The 24261-nt window shown below is 40.0% G+C and overlaps 1 protein-coding gene across 1 annotated transcript in view; it reads left to right on the plus strand.

Moving 5' to 3' along the window:
* LOC135479893 (sodium leak channel NALCN-like) overlaps window positions 1-24261 on the plus strand; it is a 58519-nt gene that overhangs the window by 24752 nt on the left and 9506 nt on the right. The window contains exons 16-32 of the mRNA XM_064759798.1: window positions 1260-1333; window positions 2231-2485; window positions 3854-4120; window positions 4623-4802; window positions 5271-5391; window positions 6714-6845; window positions 8800-8967; window positions 9673-9777; window positions 10152-10255; window positions 11850-11970; window positions 16097-16195; window positions 16823-16916; window positions 18329-18435; window positions 19197-19274; window positions 20317-20436; window positions 21839-21907; window positions 22481-22723. Coding sequence (XP_064615868.1) covers window positions 1260-1333; window positions 2231-2485; window positions 3854-4120; window positions 4623-4802; window positions 5271-5391; window positions 6714-6845; window positions 8800-8967; window positions 9673-9777; window positions 10152-10255; window positions 11850-11970; window positions 16097-16195; window positions 16823-16916; window positions 18329-18435; window positions 19197-19274; window positions 20317-20436; window positions 21839-21907; window positions 22481-22723 — 2337 coding nt within the window. The remainder of the gene's footprint in view (window positions 1-1259; window positions 1334-2230; window positions 2486-3853; window positions 4121-4622; window positions 4803-5270; window positions 5392-6713; window positions 6846-8799; window positions 8968-9672; window positions 9778-10151; window positions 10256-11849; window positions 11971-16096; window positions 16196-16822; window positions 16917-18328; window positions 18436-19196; window positions 19275-20316; window positions 20437-21838; window positions 21908-22480; window positions 22724-24261) is intronic.

Consider the following 24261-nt stretch of genomic DNA (forward strand, 5'->3'; position numbering starts at 1 on the left):
AATGCATTCATAGATTTATACGTATATGCACTTTGTATGATGACACCTAGATACATGTTAGTGGCAAAAACCTCATGTGACATTACTGGTCCCAGTTGAATATGGTTGGAAAAGGTCACCGGAAAATCCAAAGTTTGAAATGCATTTTACTAGGTTGAAAGAGTTTGAATGCAACTACTTCTGTGGACAGTCTTGTATGGTCTTTCATTTCGCATATACATGTACTTGGCATTGATTTTTCTTTGATTTTAAAGAAGTGTCTGTTGAGCATAACCTGACCATGTTATTTTAAAACATTTTAAAATTTTTGTTTGCATTTTAATGACAATCGTTTTCATTTGGAAATGAGACAATGACACAAATGTTACAACAAGACTACCATTAAATATCCCAGTAATGAGGATATTTAATCCATTCAAAAGGGAAAAAATGTGTGGTCTTGATAATGTTTTCTAGAAATTTAGTGTTGGAAATAACAAAACAAAAAATCTTTTAACCAGTGATTTTGATGGGTTGAGCTCAACATACACAGTATGACCCCACAGGTAACTTGATAAAGTTTACACTCCCCCCCCCCAAAAAAAAAAGATTTGACCAAAAATAAATATGACCCAAAATATTTTCACATTTTTGTGAGGTGCTAGCCAAAACTGTCATGAAATGCAAATAGACCTGCTCTGAATTAACTCCCTTGTTACAAGATTGCAGCTACATGTGTATGAAGTAAGGCAAGGTTAATAGTTTGAGACAGGAACCAGCAAGAAATGGGACTCGCCTATTAAAACGTACATGTAGTACAAAGCAGCAGAATGTAAAAGCATGCCATCAGCACGTGACAGTCGCAGAACTGTGGAGAAATCTTAAAGGTAGTCTGTGTGTATCAGCTTCTAGAGGTATAATTTACATATTTGACGGAGTTCATCGAAGCTGTCTGTTGTATGTGTGCATGTATGTAATTAGGGCCATGAGTTTTAAATCACTTCAGAATGGATGAAAGAAGTACTTGATATTTATCCTGTTTTTCCAGATCAGTTTACAAAATTAAAATCTGTCATGAAGGTCTTCAGCTAGCTTATGCTGCATTAACTCCAAAAACTGCCACTTAACCATTTTCCGAGGTCCTAGGAACACATGGTTTAAACCCTATGGCTGATTGTGGGTTTCACACAGGCTGCCTACCATAAGGCTGGACACTGTTGTATAACCCAAAGCAAATGAATAAATACATTAATGTTGTTGTATTGTTTCCTGTTGGGCAGCTGAAGGCTCGAGAACAAAGCGCTGAGACACAGGAGAACTTGCCACTCAGGCTGAGGATATTCACCAAGTTCCCGTGAGTCTGAGACATTGTCAGAAATTCACATTTAGTTGTTTTCGATACTTTTCCATTCAGCTGGAGCTTGAATCTGTCAGGCTGTGCTGCAGCAGGCTTGCCTTGAATATAATATACATGTATGTATATCATATAGTTACCAGTACATAATGTTTCGTCAACTTCTAAACTTACCGGGGCCTCCGTGGCCCAGTTGGCTAGCGAGCTAACACAGCATAATGACCTGGGAGTCTCTCACCAATGCGGTCACTGTGAGTTCAAGTCCAGCTTATGCTGGCTTCCACTCTGGCCATATGTGGGAAGGTCTCTCAGCAACCGGCGGAAGGTCGTGGGTTTCCCCCGGGCTGTGCCCGGTTTCCTCCCACCATAATGCTGGCCCCCGTCGTATAAGTGAAATATTCTTGAGTACGGTGTAAAACACCAATCAAATCAAATGTGACACAAGCATTTATTTAACATGTAAGATATTATATATGAATGTTCATTGTCTATTAGAGCAACCAGAAACAAGATGTCATATCGCTCGTTCCCCATATACGTATAGTTATAAAGGCAAAACAATTTTCGGGTAATGTAAGCTGAAACACCTGCGTCTTCAGGTTATACGAGTACATGGTATACTCGTGTCTGAGTGGTTAGAATTGAGAAGATTTCAGCAGTTTTGATTGTCTCAAGAGTGGACGATTTGGCTTTACCTTCCACTGTGATATCTGGTGTGTACTTTAGGTCCTACTAGTTCAATAATTTATTTCTTTAGTTTTTTTTCTTTTTCATTTCTTATAACCACTGTTACGTGATAATTTCGCAAGTAATCTGTTCCTCATATGAAGGCACATTACTGCGTCATTTACAAAAGTAGGTCTGAATACGTTCAATATTCACTTTTCTCGTCTTTAGCGACCGGCCCCAAATGGTGAGGATGTACCGTGTCCCGGGAGAGTTCAGCATTGCGGATGTTCGGGAGAGCTTTATGAGGCAGTTCATCGACCAAGAGAATGACCTTGACCTTGAGATAGATGCCCCAGAGACCCGTGAGGAGAGCGACTCTTGTCAGAAGTTATCTCCCCTGCATCTGGTGAAGTCTCCCGCTCAGGGAGGCACAAGGAGTGGTGGAGTTGTAGAGAAGAAGGCTGGGGTGACCTCTATTCTCAGGTCAGGAAACGGGGAATATCTGACATTTGCCAAAATGAAGTTTAGTTTAAATAATCTTGTCCTTTCATCATTACTGTTTGTACATGTAGGTAATTATATGAAGGGTTTGGGAAGTATACATTTAGATACAATTTCTAAAGGAAATGAAATGAAGTGTATGTCAGATGGAAAACCATTAAGTACTCCCTATTGACTTTCTGAGAATTTTTTCCAACCCTGTAAAGTGTTAAAACTGTGGATTTTTCGGTAGTCTGTTGCGACCCAGTCCGCATCAGTCACAACACATCCATAGTTTTTGCATGAAATAGTTTATATCAAGGTCCGTGTGGGAAATATATTCATAGCTTTGTATTTATATGCATTTTGGAAGTGGAAGTCCAATAGTGCGTGTGTATAACGCTTAACTGGCAGACACTTGCCACAGTATGCTCAGAAAAGGCTTCCATATGATCCAATGTTTCAAATGCATTTTACTAGGTTCAAAAAATTTTAAAATAACGGATTGAACTATTTTCATGGACAGTGTGAATGGTCTGTCCTCTGATGTACATGTATGTATGTATTATCTTTGCCTTTAATTGTACAAAAGATGATTGTTATCTAGTTTTGTAGCTTTACTGTGAAACTGCAGCAATAACCAGTCGTAATGGGGTGCTTTTTAATACTTTTAATGCCAAATCCTCAGTTTTAATAAATAATAAAATAATCAAACTTCCCAAAACACTGTTAGGCAGAGGAGCACATCAGAATCAAGCAAAATGGGTCACTTGAAAACTTAAGTTGAAATACATTCTTTAATAAGGATAGTGTTGAAGATACTAGTAAATAATATTACCAGCATTCTGCGGATGTTTGTGGATTTCCTCCAGCCTCTGCCTAGTTTCACCGGCCTCGATAGCATAGTTGGTAGAGCGTCTGCTTTGGGAGCGGTAGATCCAGGGTCAATCCTGGGTCGAGTGACACTTAAGAGCTTAAAAGAGGATGTTGTAACTTTCTTGCTTTGCGTTTAGCATGAAGGAGATAGTGCAACAACTGGTTGACCCATATCAGTATAATGGTGGGGCGGCTTACTTGACTTCGGTAAGGCGTCTGATTGAAGCAGCACTAGATAAAAGAGCTGTGGAAATCCGTCCTGCAACAAGGAGGCACATTACATGCTCTGTAAGGATTCCTTCGTCGTCATATGACTAGAAAATTGTTAAGTACGGCCTTAAACCCCAGTCATTCACTCTGCCTAGTTTTCTCCTACAATGTTGGCTGTCGTCGCACAGTGTAGGTGAAATATTCTTGAGTGCAGCGTAAAACACCTGTCTAGTAAATAAATGAGATAGCTTGTATGTAAGATGGTGAATTGTTTATCTATTACAGGGACTCCAACCAGCAGCGGATTGTCAGCGGAGAGTCCATGTTATTAGTGAGAGCAGGCACAAAATCCCTGCTGTCTCAGCAGCACCAGATTCGCATGGATCGCAGGAGCATGCGAGGGTCACGACCCAGCAGTCTCAAGGTCAACAAGATGTCCATGAAGGAGAACGGGGACATTCACATGCACAGTGCCTCGTTGACCGGCAGACGAACCGACGACTTTGATATCAAAGTCTGGCAGCAGAAAAAGCAACAGGCAGAGATTAAAAGGTAATTGTCCAATCAGTCACAGTATTTGTGTGCCATTTCTGCAGGCCTTTCAAGACTGTCCTCCTCAGGTAATTCTGTGTGGTTCACTTTTCAGGGTTCAGTGTGGTTCACTTTTCAATGTTCAATGTGGTTGACCTTTCAGAGTTCAGAGTGGTTCACTTTTCATAATTCTGTGCAGTTCATTGTTCATAACTCAGTGTGGTTCACTGTTCATAACTCTGTGCGGATCATTGTTCATAACTCAGTGTGGTTCACTTTTCATAATCCTGTGAGGTTCATTTTTCATAACTCAGTATGGTTCACTTTTCATAATTCTGTGAGGTTCATTGTTCATAACTCAGCGTGGTTCACTTTTCATAATTCTGTGAGGTTCATTGTTCATAACTCAGCGTGGTTCACTTTTCATAATTCTGTGAGGTTCATTGTTCATAACTCAGTGTGGTTCACTTTTCATAATTCTGTGCGGTTCACCGTTCATAACTCAGTGTGGTTCACTTTTCAGGAACCAGCAAGAGGAGGACCTGAGAGAGAACCACCCGTACTTTGACACTCCACTGTTTGCTGTTGGCCGAGAAAGCAAAGTGCGGAAGATCTGCCAGTTGATTGTAAATGCTAAGTACGACCACACGGCCCGTGACCCCATCACTGGCAAGGAGCTGAAGAGCAAATACCGACAGATTCAGTGGGTCTTGTATAGTTTATCCTGTTCTTCAAGTGCAAGAAATTGTGTTAATAATTTCTGTGAATAGTCGATCAGGTTATGTGTGGCATAATCTTGGTAGTAAAATGGCCACAACATTTATTAACAATTAAAATAGCCACAACTAACAACAACTGTTCAAGTTTGGTACACACTTTCTTACCTCTATAGTCCTGGAATAATTAATTTTTGAAAAGCATTGCTTCAATTTTTTCAAGATTTTACAGGTTTATTGGCAGTTTTTGTTGGGTGCGAGTCTTTACTACATTGTGAGCAGGTCCAAACAAAACAGTAAATCTACAATGGCCATGTTTCTTTATATTCTCAGTAACTACAAAAAAATTACAGGGGACAGGTGTGCGTCTGGACAGGGGGAGGGGTTAAACATCATCTAGTTTTTACCTGAAATGGTGGATAAGAAAGTACCTGTGTTTATGTCCGTATTTGCAGTAAGCTGTTAGGACTGGCGACATACCTGGACTGGGTTATGATCATCGTCACTGTGCTGTCTTGTATCTCTATGATGTTTGAAACACCTTTCTACAGGGTCGTTAACACACCTGAGTTACAGGTAAGCTATGGAGACAATAAAATCCACATTTGGATAGCCGATGTTAACAAAAAATTGAAAAGGAACTCTGGACAACAATTACATGTAAGGTTTCAAGGGAAGTGAAGAAAGTTCAAAAATTTTCGCAAAGTTCAAAAATGAAAGTCATATTTTATATCTTTTATTGAACCCTCCGTTTAATGCATATTTTCCATCAGGGGTCCTAAATTTTCGTAAATGTGTCCAGCTTAGCTCCCCCTTTTATGGCATGTAGTCATATTTTATCTTTATAATCCATCAATGGTTCGTCTACACTTTAAAGTCAGGAAATTTGTCAGGTTCTCACAAATGGCAAAGGTTACATGTTGCTTACCTAGGCAGTCTGGTTAAATCCTCACCTGAAAACTTGCCTGCAGATTATTGAAAATAAATCCTCAAATATATCTTAAGTTCTGATTGTCGATGTTCAGTGTTTAATCAGCTAAAAATGCACAAAAGAAAAAAAAATTGAAAAAGTTTTTTTTTAAATTAGTCATATTTGCTACCTATATAATTAGAATGCCCATTTAAGCATACTGCTGTTGTAGTTAAGATTTTTTTCGAAAGTGATCGTAGATATGAATCAGGCTTTATAATGCAAACACCAGCTTAATCCCACCTCTCTGTTTCCACTGCAATACTTGTTTACACTGTGTTCTCAATCTACATGTAATCTCTGCAGTATTCTTGAATACAGCATAAAACACTATAGGGGGCACCTGTGGCTCAGTTGGTTAGCGTGCTAGCGCAGCGTAATGACCCAGGAGCCTTTCACCAATACCAGTACGGTCGATGTGAGTTCAAGTCAATCTCATGCTGGCTTCCTCTCCGGCCGTAAGTGGGAAGGTCTGCCAGCAACCTGCTGATGGTTGTGGGTTTCCCACAGGCATTGCCCGGTTTCCTCCCACCATAATGCTGGCCGCCATTGTATAAGCACCAATGAGATAAATAAATCAAAATATTAAAACACTATAATCATATAAGTTAATATTAATTAATAAAATCCACAATATGTATTGTAGAGAGCAAGCCTGACAATAAGTAGCAGGACACGGGCAATGTCCTGCAGCAAACAGTGTTTTGATTAGGGGCCAGCTGTTTGGTACAACAACAGTATAGGCCATGTAACTAACTGCCTTGTGACTTTATTAATGATGTGAACAGCTGGAAGATTTGCCTTTATGTCCTGCACAAATTTGAAAATTATTCCCAGGCTTGTATAGTGCCAAAAACACATTACCTTTCATAAATGATTCAAACACCAATCAGATAAGTATATCTTATGCCCTGTGATTGTTTGACAGATTGCGGAGTACACATTTGTGATTTGTATGAGCATTGAGATGGGGATGAAGACACTAGCCAATGGCCTCTTCTTTACTCCCAATGCCGTTGTCAAGGACTTTGGTGGAGTGCTGGACCTCTTTATCTATGGGGTAAGATTGTGGGAAGGACATCTCAAAGTCACTATGATATACATGTGGGTAAGAAGAGTTGGTGCTGGAATATTTGTTCTTTATCCATTTTGAAGGAGTGATTGATCTCTTCATACTTGTGAGTTTGAGGTTGAATGTGTATGCATGCTGATGGGGGAGGGGGTTACTTAACAGTTTTTAAGTCAGATGATGACAAGGAGTAATTGGGTGTGTGTACATTCATATACTGGGTCTTCTTGGGGAGGGCGAGTCCATGTCGTCAAAGTGCTGTCACCACTGTCATTTCAAAGACACCACACATGACAACACACCCAGTCACATAACACTGACACCGTGCCAACCAATCGTGTTTCCTTGCTCTAACCTTTCAGTGCTGAGTTGCAAATGAGGCAGCAACAAATACCATTTTAAAAGTCTTTAGTACCAGCATGACCCAACCCAGGTTTGATCCCGGGTCCTCACCACTTCAAGAACTGTTTGATGTGTTCTGGGAAGGAATAAATTTATAGTTTTAAGCTTACAGATCGAAGCTGAAGGAGATATCTGCTGTGTAACAGACTACCACATAGAGAGTAAAACCATGAGCCATGACATTGTGATAGTTTGCATATATCACTGGTGAAATCCCACCTCTAGTCAGTTACCTCAATCATTGCTTTATTCCGACTGTTCATGTGTACACTTAAAACATGGCAACATACATGTCCCCTATGACCATGGGTTAAGCAGAATTAGGTAAAGAGTTAGATTTATTAAATTATTTATTAACTTGATTGGTATTTTACGCCGTACTCAAGAATATTTCAATTATACGATGGCGGCCAGCATTATGGTCGGAGGAAACCGGGCAGAGCACAGGTGAAACCCATGACCATCCGTTGCTGTCAGACCTTCCCACATACTGCCGAAAGACGAAGCCAGCATCAGCTGGACTTGAACTCACAGAAGCCTCATTGGTGAGAGGCTCCTGGGTCATTACACTGCACTGGCGCACTAACCAACTGAGCCACGGAGGCACAGGAATGCTGTACATGTGTTGTCATCATATTTAATATAAAACCACATTAAATGAATCCAAAGGTACCAGGCCCCAGGCATGCTTAGTCCAACAGCAGAATCCTGGTTTATGCACTAAAATGTTACCTAAACATGTTGGATAAGAAAACCAGATGGACATCTATGGGGCATAACTATGTGCAATCATTGTTTGAGTTTTTTTTCCTTTTTCACATACATGAACTGGGAGCTGATTCCACCATGTCATTTCTGACTGAAATCAAAAATGAAAAACTACTTGGCTGTGGAAGTTGAAATTTTGACACATTTGGATTTAGATAATGATGATGTGATGGACAGAATTTGATATCTAAGGCCGAGAAATAAGCTTTTAAGATCATGTTTCAAATTCTGACTTACACGTAAGTCAGACATGTGTTTGTAAGACGAGCCCCAGTATCATAACATGGCATGATGTAATTGGGTTGTCAGTCAGCCAATCAATCAGTCAGCTAATCAATCAGTCTGTCAAGGTCAGTGCATTGTTTCTATGCTGGATACCTCAGCAGATCCCCACCCAGTCATCAATCAATCCGTCAACCAATGTTTTGTTCTCAGGTCAGTGTAGTGTTTCTGTGCTGGATACCTCAGCAGATCCCCACCCAGTCATCAATCAATCAGTCAACCAATGTTTTGTTCTCAGGTCAGTGTAGTGTTTCTGTGCTGGATGTCTCAGCAGATCCCCACCCAGTCATCAATCAATCAGTCAACCAATGTTTTGTTCTCAGGTCAGTGCATTGTTTCTATGCTGGATACCTCAGCAGATCCCCACCCAGTCATCAATCAATCCGTCAACCAATGTTTTGCTCTCAGGTCAGTGTAGTGTTTCTGTGCTGGATGCCTCAGCAGATCCCCACCAGGTCATCAATCAATCAGTCAACCAATGTTTTCTCCTCAGGTCAGTGTAGTGTTTCTGTGCTGGATGCCTCAGCAGATCCCCACCCAGTCCGGGGCACAAGTTCTGATGATTCTCCGCACGCTGCGCCCCCTCAGGATTTTTATCCAGGTGCCACACATGAGGAAAGTTGTCTATGAGCTTGTGAGAGGTTTCAAGGAGATCCTTCTGGTGAGGAATTTGATTGGCTACTACCTTGCTATAACCAGACGACTAGACTTTTACTGGGATGTGCGTAAACCCCCATAGCTCTCTCTTAGCAATGTAAATTGGCCAAATTATACAGGAAATATGGTGAGCCCCTTGACCTTTAGTGGTGCAACATGTACATACACTGTAGTGGGGCCAATCAAGTAATTGTACAAGAGAAAATGAAGTTTTGAGCAGTCGTTCCTGGTATATGTAAAGTCAAGGGGCTTCATATACATGTACATGTTTGATAGGCTGTATATATGTATATCTCTACATGTGTGTCCGTTTCAAAGGATACATGAATTGTACTGTAAACCAAAGGGTATGGTTTTAAAGGAAATAAATAAAGTTATGCCATGAAGAATGAGGACATTTTTTTATTATTGCTTCATAACCCGTCTGTCGGAAATATTCGGAAATGACAGCGATGAACATACTGGGAACACGGAACCGGCGTAATGCCCCCAATTTAAGCTCTCTGTCCAAAGCTGTGTAGAAAGCTATCACTGCTGTTTATTTTTACACCCAAGGGGGAAAGCTAAGAAGCTTTTCTGTACTGTTATACTTTGGGCATTACCTCATATACCCCGTATTGAGAAATAAAAACTAAGCGTGTCATGCATCCTTCAAGTTTATAATCAGGCTTAATACTATGTGTTTAACCCATTTGTTTTTACCTTGCAGGTATCTGTGTTACTGATTGTTCTGATGTTTGTATTCGCCACCTATGGCGTTCACCTGTTTGGAGGTAAACTGGCCAGGTGTAATGACCCTGAGATTAAGACTAGGGTAAGCAAGTCAAATTCTAAATTTAATAATGATACTTTGACATCTCCCTTGATTCTCGATTGTCATTGGCTGATTAGATCGGTTACAATGTCGACATGTACTTGCCAGAGCTGCATGGCCATTCCCACATGAGGTGTATAAATCATATCTGGGGTTTAATAATTTATATATGTTTGATAATAATCTAATTAGAAAACTGACAACAGATTAAATGGTGTGGTGTGGGAAGGAAAGAGGCAAAAAAGTTCTGGCCACCAACATATAAATGAAATATTATTGAGTGTGGTGTGAAATAAAAACACCACTCAGTTACATTGTGAGTGAAATAAATGTAAGTTATCCAGTGTTAATGTGTGGGCTGTTTCTGTGTACAGGAGAATTGTACTGGGATGTTCAAGACAAATGTGTTTGTAACAAGGATGAAGGTGCCTAAAGGGCCGGATGGGGCAGAGCCTGGCTTCTGGGTGCCAAGAGTCTGGTAAGGGACAGGAGTCCACAAGTCTGTTGGGGCATTTTGGTAGTTCGGCTTAATACAATATGTGTGTTCTTCTTCTTTTCATGTACATGTAAGGGGAATTTCTGTCAAAATCTATTATTTATTTAATTATTTATTCTCTGAGAACATACAAGGACACAACTTGGTTTCTGCCTGGTTTCCTCCTACAATAATGCTGACCACCATCACATAAGTGAAATATTCTTGAGTGCTGCGTAAAGCACCAATCAAATACAAGTACACATAGTTTAAATATCTAAACATACTGGATGACTGAACATGGCTGCCTTTTTAGACTGATCTGGAGTTATTATATACGGCATTTAGTGTGAGAATTGACGTGTTTCAACACATTTTAGAGACAAACTGTATGAACTAAATTCAGCAGCGTCCTCCATAACAGTTTTTAATAAACTGACTCGTTTCAACACAACTTAGAGACTTCAGATTAAGGAAGTATTTGTAATGTTACTGTTAGATGTATTTAGTCTACAGTACAGGGATTTGTTCATGTTGTTGTCGACTTCACCCTGTATGTCTTCTGCTACAAAAATGATATTATACCAGGCAGGGGAGAAAGCACTTGAATGTACAATGTATCAACCCTCAAAACTCAACGCACCCTAAACTTGACGTAGAGTATCTTAAGTCAACATCAAGTTTCCTACGAAAACATGTTGTATCTCCCCCAAATTTCTATAGAGTTAAAACTCGAATCTGAGCTTTGAAGATATGCAGGTTAAAGGGCCATTTAATACTCGATGTCATGGTTTGAAATGCATGTGGCCAAGTGGTTGGTGTGCTAGTGCAGCACAATCACTCAGGAGCCTCTTGCCAATGTGGTCGCTGTGAGATCAAGTCCAGGTTATGCTGGCTTCCTCTCCATTCCTAAGTGGGAAGGTCTGTCAGCAACCAGTGGGTGACCGTGGGTTCCTCCCGGTTGGCAGGTTTCCTTTGACCATAATGCTGGCGGGTTCCTCCCTGTTGTCAGGTTTCCTTCCACCATAATGCTGGCGGGTTCCTCTCGGTTGGCAGATTTCCTTCTACCATAATGCTGGCGGGTTCCTCCCGGTTGGCAGGTTTCCTTCCACCATAATGCTGGCAGGTTCCTCCCGGTTGGCACGTTTCCTTCCACCATAATGCTGGCGGGTTTCTCTTGGTTGGCAGGTTTCCTTCCACCATAATGCTGGTGGGTCCCTCCCGGTTGGCAGGTTTCCTTCCACCATAATACTGGCCTCCATCGTGTACGTGAAAGATTTTTGAGTACAGCGTAAAACACCAATCAGATAAATCTGGTGTCAAGCTTTGAAAGTTGTTAGACATACTCTTCAAGAGCACAAATAGAATGTTATATTATTGTAAAGATGAAACTAGCTACCACTTGTATAAGCACTGGCAAGCAGTTCCAGTTACACACATAATATTCAAGCAATAAATGTTGATTCTTTTCAAAAATGAAAAGTGTATGCAATGTATTCTTTATATTAACAAATATTTCAGGCTGTTATGTACAGAAATAACAAAGAGAGCAAAACCTTGGTAAGTCTTTCCTTTAACTTTCTTCCTATTGTTCCAGGGCAAATCCTCATAACTTCAACTTTGACAATATTGGTAACTCAATGCTGGCATGTTTTGAGGTTCTGTCACTGGAGGGATGGCTGGAGATCAGGGATGTCATCATAGACAGGGTTGGAGCAGTGAGTAGTTTATTCACATACCCTGTTACAGTTGTGAGAATATTCATTTGATATTCATCACTCATATTGGTAACTCAATGCTGGCATGTTTGAGGTTCTGTCACTGGAGGGATGGCTGGAGATCAGGGATGTCATCATAGACAGGGTTGGAGCAGTGAGTAGTTTATTCACATACCCTGTTACAGTTGTGAGGATATTCATTTGATATTCATCACTCATATTGGTAACTCAATGCTGGCATGTTTTGAGGTTCTGTCACTGGAGGATGGCTGGAGATCAGGGATGTTATCATAGACAGGGTTGGAGCAGTGAGTAGTTTAATCACATACCCTGTTACAGTTGCGAGGATATTCATTTGATATTCATCACTCATATTGGTAACTCAATGCTGGCATGTTTTGAGGTTCTGTCACTGGAGGGATGGCTGGAGATCAGGGATGTCATCATAGACAGGGTTGGAGCAGTGAGTAGTTTAATCACATACCCTGTTACAGTTGTGAGGATATTCATTTGATATTCATCACTCATATTGGTAACTCAATGCTGGCATGTTTTGAGGTTTTGTCACTGGAGGGATGGCTGGAGATCAGGGATGTCATCATAGACAGGGTTGGAGCAGTGAGTAGTTTAATCACATACCCTGTTACAGTTGCGAGGATATTCATTTGATATTCATCACTCATATTGGTAACTCAATGCTGGCATGTTTTGAGGTTCTGTCACTGGAGGGATGGCTGGAGATCAGGGATGTCATCATAGACAGGGTTGGAGCAGTGAGTAGTTTAATCACATACCCTGTTACAGTTGTGAGAATATTCATTTGATATTCATCACTCATATTGGTAACTCAATGCTGGCATGTTTTGAGGTTCTGTCACTGGAGGGATGGCTGGAGATCAGGGATGTCATCATAGACAGGGTTGGAGCAGTGAGTAGTTTAATCACATACCCTGTTACAGTTGTGAGGATATTCATTTGATATTCATCACTCATATTGGTAACTCAATGCTGGCATGTTTTGAGGTTCTGTCACTGGAGGGATGGCTGGAGATCAGGGATGTTATCATAGACAGGGTTGGAGCAGTGAGTAGTTTAATCACATACCCTGTTACAGTTGTGAGGATATTCATTTGATATTCATCACTCATATTGGTAACTCAATGCTGGCATGTTTTGAGGTTCTGTCACTGGAGGGATGGCTGGAGATCAGGGATGTCATCATAGACAGGGTTGGAGCAGTGAGTAGTTTAATCACATACCCTGTTACAGTTGTGAGAATATTCATTTGATATTCATCACTCATATTGGTAACTCAATGCTGGCATGTTTTGAGGTTCTGTCACTGGAGGGATGGCTGGAGATCAGGGATGTCATCATAGACAGGGTTGGAGCAGTGAGTAGTTTAATCACATACCCTGTTACAGTTGTGAGGATATTCATTTGATATTCATCACTCATATTGGTAACTCAATGCTGGCATGTTTTGAGGTTTTGTCACTGGAGGGATGGCTGGAGATCAGGGATGTCATCATAGACAGGGTTGGAGCAGTGAGTAGTTTAATCACATACCCTGTTACAGTTGTGAGAATATTCATTTGATATTCATCACTCATATTGGTAACTCAATGCTGGCATGTTTTGAGGTTCTGTCACTGGAGGGATGGCTGGAGATCAGGGATGTCATCATAGACAGGGTTGGAGCAGTGAGTAGTTTAATCACATACCCTGTTACAGTTGCGAGGATATTCATTTGATATTCAGCACTCATATTGGTAACTCAATGCTGGCATGTTTTGATGTTCTGTCACTGGAGGGATGGCTGGAGATCAGGGATGTCATCATAGACAGGGTTGGAGCAGTGAGTAGTTTAATCACATACCCTGTTACAGTTGTGAGAATATTCATTTGATATTCATCACTCATATTGGTAACTCAATGCTGGCATGTTTTGAGGTTCTGTCACTGGAGGGATGGCTGGAGATCAGGGATGTCATCATAGACAGGGTTGGAGCAGTGAGTAGTTTAATCACATACCCTGTTACAGTTGTGAGGATATTCATTTGATATTCATCACTCATATTGGTAACTCAATGCTGGCATGTTTTGAGGTTCTGTCACTGGAGGGATGGCTGGAGATCAGGGATGTTATCATAGACAGGGTTGGAGCAGTGAGTAGTTTATTCACATACCCTGTTACAGTTGTGAGGATATTCATTTGATATTCATCACTCATATCAGTGATATTGTACATGTTTGTGTATTTTTTTCTGTAAAGCGTACAGCTCAATGGATAATTAAGTAACAGATGTATTAATAGAAAGGCAGTAGTACGACTTTATTATTAACACCACATGGCTGAGATAATACAAGGATCAGGTGCTTGAGCAGGTAAAAGGTTTTTCTGAGTTAACCTTCAGTAAATAAATATTTCCCCAATTTTAATAATAGAGATACATTCTTACTGGATAAAAGTTGTACTAACTTAAAGACGAATGGCTTTCGCAAGTAATATGGCTTGATAAATATTTTTCTTTTTTTATAAGGTTCATATATGCCAGACAAATAAGAATAAAAGGAAATTCATGTTGGATGGCATGAACCTCACGCTTTTCACATTAACCCTAAGTATGGCATACATTGACATACCTGTCTTCTTGTATGGCAAGTCTGTGTGCTGAAATACAAAATGCTGATGTATATTTTAAATATTTACTAAGAACAGACTGAGTTAAATAAAACTGGAAGGTAAAGCTATCAACCAAGTATTGGTAAAGAAAACATTTTGACATGTCTTCCATTTTAGAATGTTATTCCTTTATAAATTGATCTATCAAAATTTGGCGGTACACTGCTAAAAAATGTGGCGCATTTGCGATAAAATAATTGTCCCAATATTCATTCATTCCACATTTAAATAACTTTTGCTCAATGTTATTAGGCCAGTTACACTTGCTACGAGATTCGTTGCATGAAGAGTACATAATGTTATTTTAAAATGCAATGATTAAATTCTGTTAACTTCACCCAGTACGTCATAATAATAAGCTTTCTTGTTAATGTAAGTGGATTTCGACCAATTGTACCATAATATTAGGCGATTTATTATTAACCCCAAGCACCCATTTACTGAAATTAAAACTTCTATATCTCTGACAACAGTACTTCTCCATACTTCACAATCATAGTTTACAATTGCTCCAATATATGTATCAAATAATTCCAATTTTGGTGAACAATTGAAATCCAAAGTCGAAATTTACTAAAAAAAAGAACCTACTAATATTATTCCCCTATAACTATCTGTGTCATCAGTGTCCCCCTTCTTGTATATTGGAACAACTAATCCCTGTGACCAGGCCTTTGCAAAATCACTGTTTTCAAAAATATTATACAATACAATTTATACAATTATATATACAATTTAACAAGCAGTGGAAGCAGGATAACATAAAATTTCATGAAGAACTTAAGACTAATGTTTATATCAGAAACCATACTTTTTAACTTTCTAACAGCAGATAATTTTTTGTCAGTCACTTTCAGTTGATGAGCTGTATTAGTCATTGAAAGAAATCATTTTAGAGGAATTTCACCGGCCAAGGGCACAGGCGGCTTCAGGAGGTTTGTCAGGAATCTGCCTCAGTATCCACCAGATCTGCCTAGTTTCCTCAACCCATACCACATATCTGTCATAATTTAAGTTACAAAAATTCAGGACAACAACATATAACACCAATCAAGGAAACGAAGAGCAAATTTGTAATGGCTGCAACATCCTGAGTAGGATTTCCTGCCGTCTCTTGCACTTAGACTCTTCATAATGTGAAAGGCCCATGGTACTTCGTAGAAGGCCCGTGTTAAAAAGACAGCAAGCTAAAAATTTCAGCAAACAATTTGCAAACGTACTGAATGATGAATGTTCACATAGCTCTTGTATTAACTCTTTAATTCTAGAGTAAATTTCAGCACCTAAATAATTTTCGTAAATAACCAAATTCTTCACCCACAGATTTATAGAAATAGAAGCAACAAGACTGCTACTGCATCAAATCTGTCTAAAAATGTGCAAAGAACTCATTTGTTTTCTTTGTTACAAAAGACTTTTGGCACTGTTGTCTTCCCACAGGTGTCTTCCATCTACGTCCACGTCTTCGTCTTTATTGGTTACATGATTGGTCTGACGCTGTTTGTGGGCGTGGTCATTGCTAACTACAGCGAGAACAAGGTTGGTGCAGCTGCTTAGGTGGAAATCAATCTTTTCATTTGTGAACTTCATTCATTGGTGAAAACTTTTGTGCCTATTATCTGCCAAACAAGCCTTTAGAGATGAAATTGGCTTACCTAGTCTGTTTTACGGGCACTACAACAGTTGTTGAAGACCACTAGCTCGTCTTCCACCAATACATATGTCACGTCGGGGTTTCAAAGTTTATCAGTAACTTACTAAAGGGTGGTTTATTCTGGGTGCTCCGGTTTCCTCCTTCCATCAGACTCTCCACTGTTGTAAGATTGGAAAATTCTTGGGTATGCATGGCGTGGCACAATGACCCAGGTGTTTCTCAGGGGTTGCAGTAAGTTCACGTCCAGATCATGTTGGCTTCCTCTCTGACCATACATGGTAAGGTCATCCAGCAATCTGCAGATGGTCGTGGATTTCCTCCGGGCTCTGCTCGGTTTAATTTCAGCCTACCATAATGCTAGTCATCATCGTAGAAGTGAAATTTCGGTATTCATGAGTATGGCGTAAAAAACCAATCAAATAAATAAATGAATTTGCCATAATAGATTTAGAAAAGTAAAAGGAAAATGAAAAAAAAAAGAGAGAATATTGACCTTGACTGTTTTCTCACAGGGTACAGCCTTGTTGACTGTAGACCAGAGAAGATGGCTTGACTTGAAGGGCAGGATTAAGCTGGCTCAGCCTCTTCATATCCCTCCCAGACCAGGTAAGGGACAAATCTACCAGGGCTGAACTGCTGTGGAGGCCTAATGGTTACAGAGTCCATCTCAAAATCAGCTGACGCAAGATCAAACCTGGGTCGGGTCATACCAAAGACTTTAAAAATGGTAGTTGCTGCAGCCTCACTTGGTGCTCAGCACTGAGACTTTAGAGTAAGAAAATAGAACAGCTTGGGCTGGTGTTAGTATAATTATGTGACTGGGTGGGGTGTCACATCTCGTGTCTTTGCCAATTTTCCTCAGCACTTGGACGAGAGGACACATTATATAAAGACACACTTAATAACTCTGCGTCTTAATATGACCGAAAAATTGTACAGCTTATAAACCCAAACATTCATGCATACTACTCTGTCCACTTGCCTAATTTGATTGTAAATCACTAAGATCACAATTGTAGCCCTGACTTACATTCGACGTCATTGTGCACGAAGGACTTGTAAGCGAGTGTAGTCATAACTTACAATCAGAAATTACAAGGGAGTCAACCCTATGGTAAATATTTAAAATAATTAATACTTAAATACAAACACTTGCCTTAGGTAGACTGTGAAGTGTCACTCAGTTTGCATAGATGTACAGTGTAATTGTCTGAAGACGTTTTCACATGTCGTAGTTGTACTGCTGAATCATTATGATGTAGAACCCTTTTCAAAATGAAGGCAAGAAACTGAGGGGTAAATTTTCCACTTATACAGATCACCATCATGTACATGTCAAAATTGGCATATGATCGTAAAGTTACAGTCGTCATACATTTCCTTTTTGCAAGACACATAACTTATTTTTACAATCAATTGTAAACTCAGTTGTATAGGATTTGCAGTCGCTGTCCTTGTGCAGTTCAAGCGAACCATGGTGATGCCTTACACATGTACATATACAGCCTGTCTGAGATCATTCCATTTTTAATGGTCTGTAAGAATGGAAATAAGGGTTGTTACTTTACTAATTATTCTTAAAAATCTGACCACATATGTAGAGCTGCCATGTTGTGGCATTGGCAGGACAGGTTGACATTGAATTGGACTGGAAATGTTGTGGGCTTTTTCCCAGGTTTTACTTTAATAGTTCAACTAGAGCTTCGTTAAGTGGTTTTTACTTTCATGCATCTGACAAAGGCCAATTGTATGGGCAGTCTGGGCACTCTGAGATTCTTTGAGCTATAAGTGAAAATACAGTGTTATCATCAATGAAGGAAAAGGAGCTAAAATTTCATCCAAAAAAATTCAAAAAGAAATCTCATAAAATATTACTTCTGGTGTTGAATCTTGCATTCTTCTGTTTGGATATCATCTTACCTTCTAAGCCAATCTGTGAAACACCTTCCTTATATCAGTGGATATTTTTGAGCCTGGCATAATGTGGGTGAAAATTAAAATAGGGAATTGACTTTCAGATGGGAGTGGATTCCGGGCGCTCATGTACGACATTACACAACACGTGTTCTTCAAGAGAGCAGTGGCAGTTCTCATTCTTGCCAACTGTAGTCTACTAGCTGTGCCGGTAAGTGCATGTGTACTCAGTACTTATGCTGGCTTCCTCTCCAATCTTATGTGAGAAGAGCTAGTAATCTATGAATGGTGGTGGATGTATGAGTGAAAAGTTCTTGTGTCTGGCTTTAAATGGCAATACACTCAATCAGTATGAGATGTTTAGGCAGGTATTAAACATTTATTCTTCATAAAAATCCCGCTGACTAACATTGCTGGAGCCTCCAGTATGATGGGATTTGTCTCCTGCATAAATCTACATCTGTTCAAATTATCGTAAAATTATGTTTTTTGTGAATCAGTTTTATATATTACAAAATTTACATCTGTTTAAATGTCAAGAAATTATGTTGGTTGTGAGCCAGTCATATATATTACAAAACATCTCCTGTGAACATTTCCATACACTGCAGTTCCAACTGATGCCTAAATGGTTTGTTTGGTTTTTGGTGGGGTGGTGGGGGGGGGACGCCTCAGTCATGTCTTTGGCCTAGTGGCACAATGAACTGGAACCATCGGGGTCGCTGTAAGTTCAAGTCCGGCTCATGCTGGCTTTCTCTTCGGTCTATGTGGGAAGATCTACCTGTACATATATTCAGCAGATGGCAATGGGTTTCCCCAGCCAGGGTTCCTCCCTCTATAGTGCTGGCTGCCATTGTATAAGTGAAATATTCTCAAGTCTGACGTAAAACACAAATCTAAATGAATGAATTAACTGGATTCCTCAACCCTGTCATATATATTCTCAATGTTCTGTATTTTGATTGGTCACAGTGGTCACAGGACCAGGCTGAGCGGACGTTTATATTGGCGAGTATCTCGGCTGTCTTCACTGTCCTGTTCCTGTGTGAGGTAGGTCAGAGGTCATGTTCTCACAGAGTAGTTTCTTAACATCCTCTGTATGCCAATGTCTACTTTATCTATGTATTCTACACAGCATCCATTTTTCATAAGGATAAGGCCAGCCCTTGGGGCTTTTAGCACAAAGGGATCGTAAGCCTAAAAGCTCAGTGTAAATTAACAAGCTCTCGATTGTAGCCCAAACTTACAACCAAACTTACAACTGACCCCTTTTACAGGAAAAGATGGTATGATATATTTAAAGCTACAATTATGATAACGTACAATCAAACGTTAGAATGACATGCGCCCTGCAGTAAATGAACAATTGCCGCAAAATTAATGTTATTAAAGTATACATGTATACTTGTCTACACCAGTAGTTAATATTTTAGACAATACATTGTCTCAGAAAGATGCTTTTGGTAGCTGGTGAATCACTATGTCTTTGAACTCTTTTGAAAATGAAAGCAAGAAAAAGTTATTGACATGTACCGACCGTCTACATGTACTGCTCAAATGTGGCCAATGATCACGATCATAAGGATGAAAAGCTACAGTCATGTTACAATTCCTTCTTGCAATAAATGCAGGGAATTTGAATCCTGTCACTGCTTAATGGATCTTGGTGATAGGCTGGTGACGGCAAACCTGTGACTTGCTCTAACAGTTATAATGATTTTTGGACCCCAGTATTCTTCCGTCACTGTGGTGTGCCTATCAGTATGTAACATGTGGGTAATTTTGTCAGTACTTGAACATGTAATTTGCCGGTTGTTTTTGCTTTGTGCTGGGCACTCTGTTTCATCCATCCATGAAAGTGACTTTCATCAAGTCAGTGAAAACTTCTTGAGCAATAAAGCAATAAATTCGTACCATAAATCATGACAGTCTTCGACCAAAAACGTATTCGACCAACAGCGAACATCCAATGATCAGGCTCCATGCCTCCTACGAGTGTCTCCAGCTCCAGGTACGTCTGAAGATCAGGTAAATACCTCAGAAAGTACCCAGTAAAGTGAATGATTGTGTTGGTCTTGACTAATTATGTCAGGTGGTGATGAAGATGGTTGCGCTGAACCCCAGCGGATACTGGACGAGTCGCAGGAATAGGTTTGACATGTTCGTCACTTTCCTCGGGGTCATCTGGATCATCCTACACTTCATCTTCAGCGTGAGTACACAGTGTGTTTCTCTCACGCATGTCCTGAGCAGGTCACAAGGACACATGTAACATTTGGTTTGTATATGAGGTGGCCATGAAAGTAAAAAGGAGCTTCTCAGCTATCTTCTTGGGGCATGAGGCCCCAGCTGTCCGTCGGGAAAATAAGTAACCTTGTGGTGCTTACAACATTGAAAGCTGTCAAAGCAACGCGTTCCCAGTATGTTGGTCAGTGACATCATTTCTGAATATTTCTAAACATAATAATATGCCATGGAAAGTGAAATTTATTTTCACACTTGGTTTTGGCATATCTGTCTTCGTTTCCATTAAAACAGTACTCTTCCTTTCCATTAAAACAGTACTCTTCCTTTCCATTAAAACAGTACTCTTCCTTTCCATTAAAACAGTACTCTTCTCATTTTGTAGCACCTTTTTATGTATCCTTTCAGTCAGGTTATATTCTGAGTCAGGTTGTTAGTATCGGCAATTTTGGCCTATTTTTGTGAGGAAGTATTGAAAACTAATGTAAAAAGTTGTGGATACACCATTTTTCATGGAAAATTTTCTTAGCATTACCCAAGTTAACTCAGCATGGGCAAATTTTCATAGCTTTGCTGGAAAATTTTTAAAAATCGACACTATAGGCTGAAAAGAGCACATTTTTTTCTATCTAGTGGTGCCTGCTGAATAATTTTGCGATTTTTCCTCGCCATACACATAAAGCCTGAAAACCGCAAAGCTGGCATAAATCGCTGAGTCCATGGCATCCTCCATCTTTAACACCCTGTAATTTATGCTGGGGGAGTGTTGACTCTCAGCCAATGAAGGTCGTTAAAACTGTCGGCTTGTTCGTGTAAACTCGGAGCCTATGTCCAACATTCCGGTTTTTCGATCGTCAAGCGGAAAACGAACTGTACTGTTCACTACCTTCTGGGAAGAGGAGTTCTACTGGAAATGTACAAACTGAACTTCGGCGGTTTCTGACGGCATTTCTCCTCCTAACACAGAATACTTTGGGACATAATTAGGCAAAATAAAGTTGCCTACAGCAGATTTTGGCACTGACTTTATTTATAATTTATCAACTTGAGGTACATATTAGAATTTTTTATTATGGCATGCACCTGCGAGGAAATGCATTTTCTTTTCAATGATATTTCATTGATATTTCAATTTTCTTCTCCTTTAAATGATATGTCACAATTTGCTCAACATCTTCATTACACTTTAACACTGGTAATCGAATGAGAATAATTAACAAAATGCATCTTTTATTAGGTTTCCTGAATCAACATGTTTTTTATTTTTTTTATTTTTTTCAATATTGAAAGTTTCAAGCCATGTAAAAGTAATGTAATTGTGACATGAGTATATGGAATACATATACCTCATTCTCCCCTTCTCTTGACAGAATGATGGCAGTAACTCCTTTGGATTTTTTGTCATTGTGCTGCGCTTTTTCACCATCACTGGCAAGCATGTGAGTATACTGCCAATCACCACATACCACTTTGGTGTATGCATAATAAAGAATACTTTATACAGAAAACAGGTCTTTTTTAATAGGTGAAACAGCTTTAGTAAAGGGGCTGTACAGGAAATTTTCAGCAAAAAATTCATCATTTGATATCCAGTCCAGTTTTAGAACTGCCCATATATAATTACCTTTCACTTAATATCGGTTTAAGAAATTGGTCATGGAGTTTCAGGAATTTCCAATATGTGCCACCTTATAGCTTTTTGAGTTTGATAATCATTTTAATACTATAAATGGCACAGGGATGAGTCTAAGATTTACTGAAAGCTAATACTATAATTCTTCAACCTTTTCAACTGCCTCGGCAACCAGTGTAGAACTGTGGGGTGAAGAGAAATAATTTGTACAGGTTTATGAATCTTTTAGAAAGGTGTGGGGAATTCCTGCTAACCGTTCACCAAACTGTCATTATATAAGTGGAAAATTCATGAGCACTGTCCTTGGTTGATTCATCTAGTTTGGAAAAGTGTATTGTTTATCCCAATCTATCAGATTTAATCGTCTTCTTCACACAAGGCTACCCTGAAGATGCTGATGCAGACAGTGGTCATGTCCGTGTTCAAGAGTTTCTTCATCATCATGGGGATGTTTTTGCTGATGTTGTTCTACGCATACGCAGGCGTTATTCTGTTCGGCACTGTCAAATATGGCTACAACCTGGGCAGACACGCCAACTTCAAGACGGCCTCCAGTGCTGTCGCTCTGCTCTTCCGCATTGTCACAGGCGAAGACTGGAACAAGATCATGCATGATTGTATGGTGAGTGTGCACAGGTGGATGTTGAGTGTACATGATTGTAAAGTGAGTGTGCGCCAGTGGATGTTGAGAGTACAAGATTGTAAAGTGAGTGTGCGCCAGTGGATGTTGAGAGTACAAGATTGTAAGATGATTGTGCACAGGTGGATGTTGAGCATACACAATTGTAAGATGAGTGTGCACAGGTGGATGTTGAGTGTACACGATTGTAAAGTGAGTGTGCTCAGGTGGATGTTGAGCATACACGAATGTAAGGTGAGTGTGCTCCAGTGGATGTTGAGAGTACAAGATTGTAAGACAAGTGTGCGCAAGTGGATGTTGAGAGTACAAGATTGTAAGGTGAGTGTGCACAGGTGGATGTTGTGTGTACACGATTGTAAGGTGAGTGTGCGCCAGTGGATGTTGAGAATACAAGATTGTAAGATGAGTGTGCGCAAGTGGATGTTGAGAGTACAAGATTGTAAGGTGAGTGTGAGCAAGTGGGTGTTGAGAGTACATGATTGTATGGTGAGTGTGTGTAATTATGTGGTGAGTGGGCAAGTTGCATGGTGAGTGTAGATGATTGTATGGTGAATGGGCAAGTTGTATGGTGAGTGGGCAAGTTGTATGGTGGGTGGGCAAGTTGTATGGTGATTGGGCAAGTTGTATGGTGAGTGGTGTAAAATTGAGCAGGATTACATTTTGTACGAAGAGTTTGCTTGATGGTATTGTAGGTGTTCACTTTGAAAGCTCGTTACTGCATTATTGCTTCCCAGGTATAACCTAGTGATCTTTAGAGTGTGACCATAGTGAACATCCTACGAGCCTTATTGGCTACTGACTGGCTGAAGTGTGATATTTTCTTTGCACATTTACATGCATGTTTGCTGATTCCAACATTTTTCATTTCTGTTCAGCATCACAGGTCCACATGTCTTGATCCCGTGTCTCTGAAAATGTGGTCATAACATGGAAAAGCTTGTCAGTTAATTGCCAAATGTGAATCATTACGTATGTCTTAAACTGGGGCTTCCGTGGCCAAGTGGTTAGGGATCTGGCGCAGCACAGTGACTCAATAGTAAGTCACCAATATGGTCACTGTGGTCAGACTTAAGCTGCCTCTCTGTTTGTACGGAGCCTGCAGATGGTCTTAAGTTACCCCCACCCCCACCCCCGTAAGTCTGCCCAGTATCCTACCTCCATAATGCTGGCCTTCGTCGTATATTTCATGAAATATTTTGGAGTACAGCGTAAAACGCCAATCAGATATATAAATTTAGGCTGCAGTGGACATAATACTTTTTATTGGATAACAACAGTCACGTACTGGACGTGCTCAAATGTGTCTACTGAGGAGGTTATCTCCCTTTCTTCACTTGTGAAAACAATAGTCACACTGCTGAAATGCTTCACCAACATGCATACATTGATCTTGTGAACTGAACTGATGGGTCTTGCATAGAATAAATTCATTAGCATACATGACTTCTCAGTGATGGTATACAGAAATATATGGGGTCAGTAACCGTCATATTTGGAAATATGAGGATTACTGACACCAG

The sequence above is a fragment of the Liolophura sinensis genome, chromosome 12 (genome assembly GCF_032854445.1).
Source record: "Liolophura sinensis isolate JHLJ2023 chromosome 12, CUHK_Ljap_v2, whole genome shotgun sequence".
Lineage (NCBI taxonomy): Eukaryota > Metazoa > Mollusca > Polyplacophora > Chitonida > Chitonidae > Liolophura > Liolophura sinensis.